The sequence below is a fragment of the Puntigrus tetrazona genome, chromosome 15, assembly GCF_018831695.1.
Source record: "Puntigrus tetrazona isolate hp1 chromosome 15, ASM1883169v1, whole genome shotgun sequence".
Taxonomy (NCBI): Eukaryota; Metazoa; Chordata; class Actinopteri; order Cypriniformes; family Cyprinidae; genus Puntigrus; species Puntigrus tetrazona.
The window spans coordinates 4,625,239-4,639,547 of NC_056713.1; the positions used below are offsets into that span (position 1 = coordinate 4,625,239).

At 37.0% G+C, this 14,309-nt stretch overlaps 2 protein-coding genes across 2 annotated transcripts; one reads left to right on the forward strand and one right to left on the reverse strand.

Moving 5' to 3' along the window:
- Window positions 1-6,292: 6,292 nt before the first annotated feature.
- On the reverse strand, window positions 6,293-10,398 carry get1 (guided entry of tail-anchored proteins factor 1). The gene is made up of 5 exons (XM_043259482.1): window positions 10,248-10,398; window positions 9,419-9,584; window positions 7,477-7,544; window positions 6,716-6,830; window positions 6,293-6,584 (listed from the first exon to the last, which is right to left on the reverse strand). The coding sequence occupies exons 1-5, from the start codon at window positions 10,335-10,337 to the stop codon at window positions 6,511-6,513; spliced, it is 513 nt and encodes a 170-aa protein (XP_043115417.1). The 5' UTR covers window positions 10,338-10,398; the 3' UTR covers window positions 6,293-6,510.
- Window positions 10,399-10,883: 485 nt separating this feature from the next.
- Window positions 10,884-14,041, forward strand: si:ch73-281n10.2 (Non-histone chromosomal protein HMG-14A-like). Its single transcript, XM_043259768.1, has 6 exons — window positions 10,884-11,078; window positions 12,312-12,338; window positions 12,448-12,477; window positions 12,568-12,609; window positions 12,723-12,857; window positions 13,014-14,041. The coding sequence occupies exons 1-6, from the start codon at window positions 11,061-11,063 to the stop codon at window positions 13,077-13,079; spliced, it is 318 nt and encodes a 105-aa protein (XP_043115703.1). The 5' UTR covers window positions 10,884-11,060; the 3' UTR covers window positions 13,080-14,041.
- Window positions 14,042-14,309: the final 268 nt, after the last annotated feature.

The following is a 14,309-nucleotide window of genomic DNA, read 5'->3' on the forward strand; positions in this document are numbered from 1 at the left end:
CGAAGAATAGCATTAAAACGCGTTGCATAGACGTTTTGACGCAAATGACCCAAGTTCGAGTCTTTTTGCAGAACTCGTTCTGGTCCCTCTTTTCACATCTCTTATCACATCGGAAAGGCTTTTTTTTTTCAATAAAACGTATGAAACAATGGAAAAGTTAAAATTAAGTATTAGTAGGGTTACTGTGAAGTTTAGGTCATGATTTAATGATTTTTATTTGAATTTACACTCAATACTTTATTACTAGAGAATGTAAATCTGACGTCACGCCGCATAGGAAACTGCTTTGTTTATCCGCCATTTTGAAAGGACCGTGCTGCCTCTCTACTATTGAATTCAGGGCAGGATTTAGATTTTCTGTCGTGATTTTGGAAAATGTCACCATTGTTCGTCATTCATGCTGCATCAAGAATTGCAAAAGTAACTCCGATCATCATTCTAAGAGAAAACTGGACGATGCGATGTATTTTGTCTAAAAAAGGGAAGCAGGTAGCAGAGATGAGTAATATGCTGGATCATAAATCTTAATGTCATCGATTACACCCACTACCTAACTGTAAGTAAATGGACCACAGAGTAAGTAAAATAGTAAAGACCTTTATTGGCACAGATGAGGTTGGCTGGTCTTTAGAACGTTTTGCTTGAAAATGGCAACGGTTTGATATGACTTTGTCTTCACAAGAGCTTGAATCGAGACACTTAACATCTGGAGCACACACCACAGACTGAGACCGGGAACTGGAACAGACTGGAACTGGAGAAGAAGACAAGAGGTAAGTATCAATAGGTTTAGATGCAAAAGAGCTTCAGAAGTAGTCCACTTCATGTAGCAACAAGACCAGACAGTGAGGGAACTGTGGTGTGTGCTTTTATGCTGGGACTGATGATGGTGATGATGATGATGTGCAGGTGTGATTGATTAGTACTCTGGCGATTGAGAAATTTATGGTTGGCTGACGGGTGTGCTGGATGCTGGTTGGCTGGTGGAAGCATCTGGCAGTTTTATGACACTATCACTTAATAAAAGAATTACATTGATTGGTGTGTTTGAAAGATTTGATTTTGTTACCTTTGCGAGTATGACTCTCACTTCTTCTTCTTCTTCTTCTTCCGCTTATCCGGGGGCCGGGTCGCGGGAGCAACAGTCTAAGCAGGGACGCCCAGACTTCCCTCTCCCCAAACACTTCTCCAGCTCTTTCAGGGGAACACTGAGGCGCTCCCAAGCCATAGTCCCTCCAGCGTGTCCTAGGTCTTCCCCGGGGCCTCCTCCCAGTGGGACATGCCCGGAACACCTCCATTGGGAGGCATCCGGAACAGATGCCCGAGCCACCTCAGCTGGCCTCTCACTAGTCTTGTGAATTATCAGAACTTGAACGGGGGCATTAAAACGCTTACAAACCGCAAATAATGTTTCATGTGGCTTAATGTAATGTTAAATATAGCAACGAAAACATTGTAAAGCATATACGTATCAAGTGCCACTATGTGTAATAAGTAGTATAAATACTGCTAAAGCGTAAATAAAACTGCAATTATAACTATTTGCTCTTAGTATGAATATCATATTGCAATAAGAAAATACTGCTATTTTCAATAAATAGAATCCACTGCAATTTGCACTTAGTGTAATATCAATCGCTAAGAAAATATGCTACTTTCCTTACCCTTGAGCAAGAACAGAACCCCCAACTGCTTCCCGGGCGTCATAACAATATGGCTGCCCAATGCTCTGGGGGGTGTTCACTGCCGCGTGTATTTGAATGGATTAAATGCAGGGCAGAAATTCCAAATATGGGTCACCGTACTTGTCCACACGCCACTTCACTTCACTGTTCACACTAGCAAACAGCCACTGCCCAAAAAAAAGGAAAATACTGCTAAATGTTGAGCTTTTGGAAGTGAAGTCTTCTAAATTACTTGAATTTTGAGTTCAATTTTCACAATATAGAGTTAATCTAGAGCTGTGAACCTCAAGTTGCATCGGGTGTCACTACCTTAGACGGGATGAACTCAACAGCAGAGATGGTGAGTGAAGCATTGAGGTAGCTGTGAATCAGACAGTGATGGATGAGAATAATTGATAGTCATTTCTTGTAGGGATACACTGGACATGAGGACAGCACAAGAACTACTTGTGCATGATAGAGACGAGGAACGCTGGGGACATGAGGAGATCAGGAAGGAAACACAGGCAAGTTTCTAGGTGAGTATCAAGGGAGTCTAATAGCAAGTGTTCAGCACAGACTATGAGTATGTGGAGAAAGTGGGTTTGAACAGCATCGTTGCTGGAAATATATAAGTAATCTGCCAGTCTGCCAACTGCCAGAAAAACAGAAGAAGCCTGCTCTAAGACAGCAGCAGGCATGGTGCTACAGCTTCTTCTATTAATGTCAAAGGAACTTTCAGTTGTGACCTATACAAGTGCCTTTCCCATGTAGCAAACTGAGGGCCAGTGCTCCAATTGCTTCAAACAGTTTGAGTTTAAAATATTAGTATTTGTATTAGCAATGTGAACTTGTATCATTTAAAAGTACACTAAGAAAACAAAATTCTCAGTATAAATCAGAAGACACTTTAAACAACAAAAAATATGTGTTTAACTTAAATCGTTGCAGTTCATCTTCAGCTATAAGACACACGTGTGTAAACACTTAATAAAATAATTAATTATCACTGCTTAAGAAACTGCACAATTGCTGTCTTTGAATAAATCAGCAGAACATCAGTGTCTATTTGTATATATTTCAGTTAAATATTTACTTTCATATATCAGTTTAAGACTGCATAACTGTTTTCTGGGAACCTTAAATAATATTTTAGTAAAAAAAAAGTTGTTTTAATTTGACTTTTACATTATTACAAGAAAAATGCTGTTTTTGAATTTACTGGCAGCAGGGGTACCAGTAAATAAATTTTTCTACAGATTAATAGCATACATAAATTACAGTTTATTGCTGTTAAATGACATTTAATGTTGTTTCAACAAAATACTCAGTTTTAAATTAGCACTTAGAATGTGTGTAAACTACAGTGTTAAAGTAACACTGAATCAGTGAAGTTAATGAAATCATTCTCTGATTAATTAAGTGATGATTGCAACTGCCTTCAGACACAGAAATAAAGACATTAAATCTCTCTCTTTGGAGATCACTAAAAATAACATTAAAAAGGAGTGTGAACTTGCAAGTATGATGTCAGACACAATATGCTCTTGTCCCCTCCCTGCTTACTGGGGTTACGAGATACAAAGTAGACTGTTGTCTCTCAATGGCTGGATGTCTTCGTGTTAGTAATGAAAAAGATGCATTAGGATCAACATTCTTAGACGTTCTGTTAGGGTTGGACAACACGTGTCAGGACCTACTCATTGTAGAAATCATACTCTGGATTTAGTACTGTCGCATGTTAATAGTGTTGAAATTCTACAGCAAAGTGATGATATTTCAGATCATTATGTATTGTTGTGTGAACTCCATATAACTAAAACCACAAACTCAGTCAGTCACTTTTGCCACAGAAGAGTGCTTTGTAAGTAATCTACCTGTAATCTTTATCTCAATTCCTTAGCACATTCAATAGTGCAGAAAAAAATGATGATGTAACAAAAACTATGTACTATCGCTTTTCTTTCAAAGAATCTGAAACAATCCGTGGTATGCTGAGCACATTCACACCCTAAAGAGAGCAGCTCGGAAAATGGAGTGCAGTTGGAGAAAAGGGGGTTTTTCGTATAGCCTGGTGGGAAAGTACCCTATCATACAGGAAAGCATTTAAAACAGCTGATAATTTTTGTCTCTTTTAGAAGAAAACAAATACAATGACTAAATTAATGAAAAATAAAGTATCAACAGGTGCTCACATTACCCAAGATCATAGCAGTAATGACTTTATGAACTACTTTACCTCCAAGATCGATACTATCCCAGGTGAAATTCTAACCATGCAGCAGTCAGCCACAGTATCACATCAGATCCCCCGAGGAAAAAATGCCTCTCTTTTTTTAAATCGGCAACATGTATGTTCCATCGAAACTATGAAAAGAGCTGCTTCCAGAAGTCATAGATCCTCTTTTGACCATTATTATTTAATTATTGTCATTAGGATATGTCCCCAAAATCTGCAAGCTGGCTGTTGTTAAGCCTCTCAAAAAAATATCTGGGAGAATTTCCGGTCAGGATTTAGACCGTACCATAGTACTGAGACGGCTCTCATTAGAGTTACTAACGACCTCATTAACAGCAACTGTTCATCATTGGTTGAATTCAGTCATTAGAGTTCATTCTGTCGAGTGAATTACATTTGTAAACTCATGTAGGCAATAGTGAAAGGGCAGGGTGTGATTTGAAACACAGTCTCTGAGTGTCGAACAACATTAATTCAGTGGTTACTTTCGCAAAAACAACAAATATTACCCAGAATGCACTGATTTTCACAGGATTTTACCATTGTAATGAAAAAACAGGATTTTACAGCTTTTCTTTACAGTGTATATGTATTTAAATGTTTCTAGTAAAAGGCTTAAAAGCATTTCCAGTTATACCACAAAGCAGCACAGTAAAATGTATTTTATTGCACAGCACATATTATTTTTACTGATAAAATATTCTGCCAATGTTTTACAGTGAGGTAAATTCATTTACTTGGATTGATGCCATACTTTTTTTTTCTTCTTTTTTTGGAATTGTTGTCTTTTTACCAGAAAGATCAAATATAAAAAGTTCAAACTGGCTTTTAGCTTGTGTACTACATGATATTACAGCTACATATAAAGAAAAGCAAGCAACTCTGGAAAGTCCAGAGAAAGTGGCGTCTCTTATAAAGTGAACAGTTTATTTTAATTCTGCACTGTAAAAAAAATACAGTAACATTTTTGTTTTTAACTGAATTAATTTTCAGCATTTTTTTGTTTTACATATTTTTTTTCCGTAATTTTTAATGACGCATTGCATTGTTGGTGTACGATCCTTATTGTTTTGACAGTGTGTCACTAATATTGCAAACAATGCTATTTAAAACACAATTTTTTGTGTTGCTCGCTTGTATGTATGCATGTTATTTAGTTGGTGTTTTTGAAAATTATTTTGCAGTATTAGTTTTGTGCTTGTATTTTCATATGTAATACAAAAGCTATTAAATATATTTACCTGTAGAAAAAATAAATGTTTGGTTTGTGTACACGCGTTTCATTTATTGGACCATGTTTATTATATATTGTTTGTTTTTAGTATTAATAAAATGAAATATCTTAGCATAACCAGTGATTATATATAAAACCAATATAGAGCAATACAGATTTTAAGAGGTAAAACTTTTTTAGTTAATGCTACAGAAGAAACGGTATGCCAAAGTTTCAAAATTTGCTGTATAACCATTAACGGAAGTAGGTAAATGGTACGAAGGATGTACCGTAAATTTACAGAATTTTCAGTTTTTAAATTGAAGGAAATGTCCGGAATTTTAACCACAAAATGACCTGGTAATTTTCTGCCAGCAAGTTTCTTTATGCAATGTATTTTTACAGTGTGGCTCTTGTAATGACGCTTTTTCCGGGCACCATCAAGCAATGGTGATGGTAAAAAATTTCTTAAGAATTGTAACAACATCTGATCTTATACAAAACACAATCATGATGTCAGTTCATGGCCTGCAAGGAAGATTTGTAGTTCTTGGTGATCGTTTTTTAAAATTGAGATGAAATGTAATGTGTTTTTTACAACTGTAACCCATTGCTTTTTTTAAGGTTTAAGGATTAACAACCATTACAATGACATTTTAACACATTGCACAGTACAAACAAACCAAATACAGCCTCATGATTATGCATACTTTTAAAAATGCTATTTAGGACATTGAGTGATCATTGACAGGGAAGGTTGGACAAAGTAAGTGATGTGTTACAACTTCTCCAAATGCAAACTGAAGTTAAAGAAATAAGATTGCAAATGAGGGTTGTACATTCAACCTGCCCTTTAAAAGGCGGAACACAAAGCTTGGTTACTAAAATATCTATTCTTCTAATTTAAAAAAATGTCTTGGCGTGTTATTAGTTTATTGAGATTAATTCAATCAGACAATTTTATGAAGAAATCTAAACATTTGCAAAGACAAATAAAGCAAAACACTGTACACACACTGCACATTTATTAAATGCATGGACAGTTTTCTTTGAAAAAAATAAAAATCAATAAATACATCTGTAACACTGACAAAAAAAATACAACCATAGTACAAGTAATAAATACACAAAATATTTTGCGCTGCTCGAAATTACAACAAACATTAAAAAAAAAAAAAAAAAAAAAAAAAAAAAAAAAAGTGTTTTGTACTCTTTTAGGAATGTTTACATATCAGCATTTACTAACTAAATGCAAATAAAAAAATTAAACGAGAATTTGTAGACAATGAAAGCTAAAATTTTAATAAATGGCCAACAAACGATGAATGACATTAAAAGTGGGGGGGAAAAAACCTTGTACGACTGTGTATTCTTGATGCTATAACACTGTTAGATTAACTAACAGCATGTAGAATGATGGCCACAACCTTGTTGCAAACAACTAGCCAGCATGTGATCCCAACACCACCTGAGACGAAGCACCAAAAAACACTTTAAACGCCACAAAAGTAGATTATTTCATCAGGGCGGCATGTAAATCATACATTTATCCCACCATCCAAAGGTGGCTATTGAACAGCACTGGTGACTTGGACTTACCTGCAATTCCAGAAGGAAAGGCTACTAGTCTCTCCAGTGGAGCAATCCATTTACTGGGCACCACTGTGACCGGGTCTGCATAGTACTTCAATATGAGTGAGATCATGAGGGCCGCCTAACAGCAGCAGAAAACAATGACGAATGAAAGATTGGAGTCACACATATGAATCATATCAACCACAAGTATGTTTCCCGAACAACGACCTAACTCACTGATCAATCACCGTAGTACGATTTGCATTGTTTTGGAAACAAACTAGCTAGTTACAACGGTTTCTCTAAGATGCTGTTGTATTGAACGTGGCACCTTCGACTAAATTACGATTTTTAGGTCACTGCTAATCATGATTATCATCATGAAATCATGATTATGCTTTGTTCGGTCTTTGATTCATCGCAGTTTCCCTCTCACGTCATACTCCAGGGTTCCCTTATCCATGTATGCACATGCATTTACTACGGAGGTGCAAAAATACATAATTAAAACACATTTTATATTTATATACAATAGAAGATACAGATAGCAGTGCATGTTAGCTTGCTTCTTATTAATTAAAGCCTATAAATCTTACTAACAAGAAACTATGCTTCTAACCGCATGTCCAAAGCTGTAGTTCCAACCATGTAAGTTTGTGACGTTGACATGCTTTCGGGAAACTCTGAATCGTTGAACTATGCTGATAACAACGGAACCGTAGTTGGGTAACGATGTTTTTAAGAAACGCACCCCATGTCGATACACAAATAAAAAATGAACTCACCTGAAGAATGTAAAATACAATATTTACAATCCACTTCATTTTTGCCTGCTGTGCAGTTCTTGATTTGACTGTAAAAAAAGAAGAAAAAAGAAGATTAAGCAAAAGGAGGGGAGAGAGAGAGAGAGAGAGAGAGAGAGAGAGAGAGAGAGAGAGAGAGAGAGAGAGAGAGAGAGAGAGAGAGAGAGAGAGAGAGAGAGAGAGAGAGAGAGAGGCCTGCAGAGATAAGCTCAAAACATGCACCTGTAATTTTCTAGTAGCTCTGAAGAACTTCATTATCTTGCTCAGGTGTTTGATTAACGATGGAGCTATACTCTGCAGAGCACTGACACTTTCCAGCGGATTTCAGTTCAAACCCTGTTCCAACACAGCAGTGTGTTGTTATCAATTGCTGATGAAGATCTTCATCAGCTGCTTCGGTTGGGTTTGATCAGGGCTGGAGCTGAACTTTGCAGAAAGGTAGCTCTACAGCAGTGGTTCTCAAACCTGTCCTGACACATCCACCACAAATGTTGCCTGTCTCTCTCATAGGCTACACCCAATTCAATTTACAGGAAACCAAGACTGGACACACCTGATGTACGTGAACGCAACAAGATTTTCATCAACTTGTAAACTGTCTTCTGTTCCTTGGTGATCAAGAATAGTAGAAACTACATTTCAGGTGCGCGTTCAGCCATTTGGAAATGTTTTACATTCGAACTTCGCAAGAGTAATACATTTTCATTTAAATCTTATATTTTAACAGTCGTAGCGCAGCCCTGCAGAATAACAAAACCAGATGAAGCAAAAGTATAATTATTTAATCTCATTTAAATATAGCAAGAAGAAAAACCTAAGATATTTCATCATATCAGAAACCAATCCAAACATATCTACAGAGCTTCGGTTTGGATCCAGCACCAGCTTCTTATGAAGATTTTAGATAACACCTGTGAAGACCAACCCCCGCGAGGACCTCTGATGACGCCAACTCTGAATCATCATAAAAACTGCCAAATTGCCCTTATATTTCCATCATTACAATCCTATCATGCTTTAATGTCTTTACCGTTTCTGTTGAATGTTAATTTGTGACACTGCTTAACGTCATGATTTGTATAATCTTGGAACAGTACATTATAGCATATGGACATTCTGATCACTCTTAATTGCAGGAACATTAATTTTACACAGTCCTGCCCTGAAAGCGCACGCATTGTGCAAAGTACTATACAAATAAATGTGGAATGGTTTGAACTAAAACTACTTGATTATAAATTACTGGATTATTTTTTTTATAATTATAAATGAATGGACAGAAATCTCTCAGATTTCAAATATGCTCCTTTGTGCTTCTAAAAGATGAACCACAGTCTTATCAATCCCTTTTATTCATATAATGCTTTTAACAATACAGATTGTGCCAAAGCACTGAACAGTATCGAATAGGACAATAGAGTGATAGTAATGTATAACTTATCTGTTTGGAATGTAGTGAATGATGACAATTTTCATTTTTCGATGAACTATCCCTTCAACAACTCATATCTATGCTATTCTCCAATAACATGAAGGACAGCAACAGGCAGCAGCCAAGCCATTTGTCTTCTTTCGTGAATGCTGAAGCCGTTATCTGAAACCCACCTGCCATTTTCCACACTTGGCCTGAGACTTTGTATTCTCCACTGCTAAGTGAAGAAACTTCTGGTTTCTCAGTTCTTCTCACCCTACTATAAAGTGGACAAAGGCAATTGAGATGTGCTGGTGGCTGTAAATATCTTAACACTTGTCCACTGCTTCTTTTTAATCAACAGAGCTATATCACACACGTTGTTTACAATCTGGCCTTCTTTTTGTATTGGGCTGGTAAGAAAGCAATCTTGTCCCTTCATCTGCAACACTGCTGTACATGCTTGTAATGCACATACACCTACCAAAAAAAAAAGAACAAAATAATTTTTACCAAGTGTCTTAAGTTGATCGGTCATCTTGTTGATCTTGCGTTCCAGTCTAGCGTATCTGGCAAACTCGTCCATCATACTGATGCTGGACAGCTCCATCTTCATGTTTTGGATCTCTGTCCTCATCTCCGTCTCCTGATCAGCATCCTTCTGGAAGATCTTTGACAGCTATAAGAACAAACACACAAGATCTTAAGCATTGGCTCACTTATTTTAAATTGCATTACTTCTTACTCAAAGCTTTCACACTGACTATTACCAAAGAAGAGAATCAAAGGGTGATAGTTTCCCCAATGTATTCGTTATTAAGCATGCCCTGAATGTCATCATTACAATTTATAATAACAGCAATAATCAAGATGTTTAACTAATCAGACATTGGCCAGTTTTGGAGAAGGACCTATGATATAAGCTGGTGCAAGTATATCGGAGTACCACATACGTGAAATTGCTCATTATATATAAATAAATAATATTTCAGTGGACATTACATGCATTGCACTACGTGGTATTGTCATTTAATACAATGAAAAAAAGATAAGTGCAGTGTTTTTATTGGTTTATCAAAATATTCCCAGCCCTCATCAAACGTTTGCTTTAGCACTACTAACTGTTCGCTAGATGAATGAGTCTGACTTAGTTAAATCTAGACAAGATGGAAGTTTAACAGAACAGCTTTTGTTTGCTGTGACTGCGAAAAGCTCCTGTAGGGGTAGCAGACATGCTGTATTACTGAGCATTCATGGCGTCGCATTACGACTAAGTTTATGTACGTTTGAAATTATATTATGTGCTTAAGCGTCCCTAACACTCTTTTGAATCAGTACTTACAAATGAAGAAATAGACGGCAGCAATGTTTTGACGAGGTTGCAAAGAAATACAGAGCTTAGTACAAGGAACCAGTTAAACCCGGCAGCCATTTTCTTTTCATCAGCCTGATCCTCCCCCAATAATACAAACACACGAGCTTTTAACCGGTTCCTCGCGTTATATGTTTATTTTATACTTATATTCTCTAATAACACAGTGACATTGAAATATCCGAAAAGCAAATGTTTATAACACACAAAGTTTTTTCTTTCATTCTTAAGGGGCGTAATCTGAATCGCACTGACACACACACATGCATGCATGTATGGGTATGGGTGTGTGTGTGTGTGTATATATATATATATATATATATATATATATATATATATATATATATATATATATATATATATAATGTGTGTGTGTGCGTGCGTGCGTGCGTGCGTGTGTGTGTGTGTGTGTGTGCGCATGCTTACAGGAACAACAAATGCAGAAACTGGCGCCTAAAATACATACAAGCAAATCTGTGATTGACATCTCAACCTATCCACCCAGGTACTTTGCTTTGGTTTGAAATGTGGTTGCCAAGACGTTTCAGCCAATCGCCGCTGAGAATGGGCGGAGCGTAGCTCGCATCAGGTTAGTGCTATAATGAAAAGAATATAGAAAGGGGAGATCCAATCCGGTTTCAGCTAGTTTCTGTTCCGATAGAACATTAATGCTTGCTTCAGTGTTTTCTAGACCAGGTTTTACACTTTACTTGTCAGCGCGTAAGCTATTTTAATTTATTTCTTTTTTTGTTTGTTGTGGAAGCATACAAGCTTTAAGCAGCCATGCCTAAAAGGAGCAAAGTAAGTAGATATATATTGCATATTTTATTCTATTTTATAGTGTGGTTTAAATAGCATGCAACAATTAAATATGCACGTCCCTAGGACGCTTTATGTAAAGTTATGTGAGTGTTGACTGCATTGGTGCGTGTGTTAATTCGTAATCTAGGACGTGCGAGTCCGTGGCGTGAATCTGGCGCCTTTTTACTTAGAGCTGTGCAATATTCCGTTGACTGCGTGTGGATATTTAAATAATAGCACAGAGAGCATTCCCCGTGTTAACTTACATTTAAAATCGTTTGTAAAGCACGCAAAGTAATGACCAGACAAAGGGGTGTAACCTCGTAACGTTTGGTCATGTTATTCCTCATGGAGGAGAAGCTTGTCCTGCAAATGTTTTGCTTCTAACCGGGGAGTTTTAATACCTTTTATGATCGTAGAAACACGACTAAGTTGAAGTTACGAGTTTAAAGATACCGTGGGGTTTTCTTAGACACTCGTGTAACTGTAAATACATGTATAGTTGCGAGTTGTGTACGATTCCATATGGTCCTCGAGTAGGACACATACACACTATAGCCGGAGTGTCATGGCTGCCTTTGCACTAAACAAATTCGAAGCCTTGTACCCAAATAAAATTATCCCAGCAAGGTTTTTTTTTTTTTAAATATAATTCGGGTTCTGCCTATGTATCTCGTCTTAATTTTTCACTCGACCTTTGAAACAGACTTTGTAGAGTGGCTTGAGAAAGTTTTTGGCGACTTTATTCGCGTGTTTGTGGATTTAAAGGTGTCGGCTTCTCGTTTTCACGCATCTGTTTTCATTTCGACGTGAACCTAGTTCGGTGTTAACGGTGTTGAATAAGACGCGTCGACGTTTAATGTATTTGCTCGTCAAAAGTGAATGAATTCTGTCTTCGGAGGCGGAGCTGCCGTTCCCCTCCTCCACGTGAACTACTTAGGGACGGAAATTTTTCGGTAACGTCGTTACCAGCGATAAGTTGACTACGCTGCTCAAAGCTAACGTAAATCACCAGGCGCGTTATTTCGACGTATTGTTTTTGTTTGTTCCCCCTCAGTTTGCATTCTATTTCGCGACAAAATTGGCTTTACAAATTAATTGGACCCATCGTCTACCCTCCCCCACGTTCATTACATAATTGCCCATAACTTGGAGGGGGTGTAGGGGTACAACACCTCCCCCCTCAGACTTGATCCTTGTACACATGCTAACCTTCTGTTTCCTCTGGTACAGGCTAACAATGACACTGAAGCAGCTGGGGTAAGTTTGATTCTATTGTTGTCATTCAACACATTTTTGCATGTAATTGTGATACTTATCGCTTGTTTGTCCTGCTGCCTTCGCATCTTCTCCTCAAATAAACCAACAGCCCAAGAGACGGTCTGAGAGACTTCAAGGTGTAAGTTGGCTTTTTCGGTCCTTTTGAAGTCATCCGCACGCTATTACCTTTTTGTGACTCGCGTAACTTACACTGAATTCTGTTTCACAGAAACCCCAAACGCCAAAGTCTGAGCCCAAGCCAAAAGTAAAGGTAAATCGGTCGTCGATACATGGCTCACTGTTATTTATTAGTTATTACTGTTTATTAATAATAAATATTATTGGAAGTGACTTAACCGTGTGTTTTTCTGAAACGTCTAACAGAAGGCACCTGCCGCAAAGGGCAAGAAGGCTAAGGAGGTAGAAAAGGCCAAACCAGAAGAGAAGAAAGAGGATGCAAAGCCAGAGACTGAGTCTGAGGAGGAAACTCCCGCAGAGAACGGAGAGACCAAAGCTGAGGTAGCAAGACGTTTGATCATTTAAGTTAGACTAATGAATCTAACCAGGTGTTTTAAGAAATTGTCTACTTATTTGACCCCGTATCTCATTGTAGTCCAGAGTGCTGCAGAAAATAAATGTTAAAAATACTTATTTGTTTGTTTGTTTTGGGTACAGGGAGACAACGGAGAAGCTGGAGGCGAAGAGGAAAAGGCTGACCAGAAAGAGGGAGCTGCTAAATAACATTAAAACATTTCACAAGAGCTCCCATACCTCTTTTCTTGTACAATACAGAGGAATATTTTTATTGACTATTTTCTAAAAAGCTGTTTTTTTAGTAGTTGAATATTAGAAGCTCATTTTATAGACAACAATCAAAAAAAAAAGCCTTAGAAAGAGAAATTTTTTTTTTTTTTTTTTTTCCCACTCCAGTTTTTCCTGAAGAATTGCAGTCATGAAACAAAGTAAAAAAATTAAAAAATCCCTGACTCTGTTTTGTTTTTAAAAAGGGAGGGAAGTTGAACAGTTTGCGACAGATAATGTAATGTGATCGTGCCATTTAAAAAAAAAAAAAAAAATTCAATTGAAATTGGGAGAATTTGCCTGAGACACTAACATTCCATAGGCAATATGAGGGACACCTGTATGTAGCCTGTATTGTATGGAAAGGGGGTTCTGTAAGAAAGTGCTTTTGTTTTATTGTTTCTGGGGGGTTGGGATTGATTGTAAGCTGTATTCTATGAATTGAAACCTCTTTTATTCAAACTGTTTTACGAATCAACAGCTTTGATTAATGATCCTGCTCACTAGTACTGGAACACTCATCGGATGTGTGATTTACATTGACTTTTGTCTCTGTGTGGTGATAGCATTGCAATAACGTTGTATAGCTGCTGTGAAAAGATTTTCATAATTTCTATATGCAGTATGTGATGGTACTTTAAGAGGATGAAAAATGGAATTGTGTGTGTTAGCAAAGCTACTAACAGCTGTGTTACAGTGTTAAACATGCAGGTCGTAGCTGACGTTATACAAAAATTACTGTAATTTCATTCATGTGAACATGCTAGCAGTAGCTATCACTCGAGGTTTTAGTTAAAAGTACACATGTACAGTTTCTTTTTTTTTTATTTCCTTTTTTATGTAGCTGTATCTGTAATGATTGGTATGACATACCAAATAAAATGGTTGTAATTCCACCTTCATAGTTTGCCTCCGTTTTCTTTTCTATGATTAAAAATAACTAGATGTAAAATTAACAAATGAAAGCAACAGCTAGAAAATTATTACCATCATATCGATACGTAAAATGCGTTAAATAATGTGCTCGACAATGTAATTGTTGATATTGTGTTACCATGGCATATTTAAATTTAGTGTAGAATTGGTTAGAAAATACGTCATTCAAAGGTTTGGGATAAGTAAGGTTTATAAAAAATCTAAAGTACAGAAAACCAGCAATTCTGAGAAATA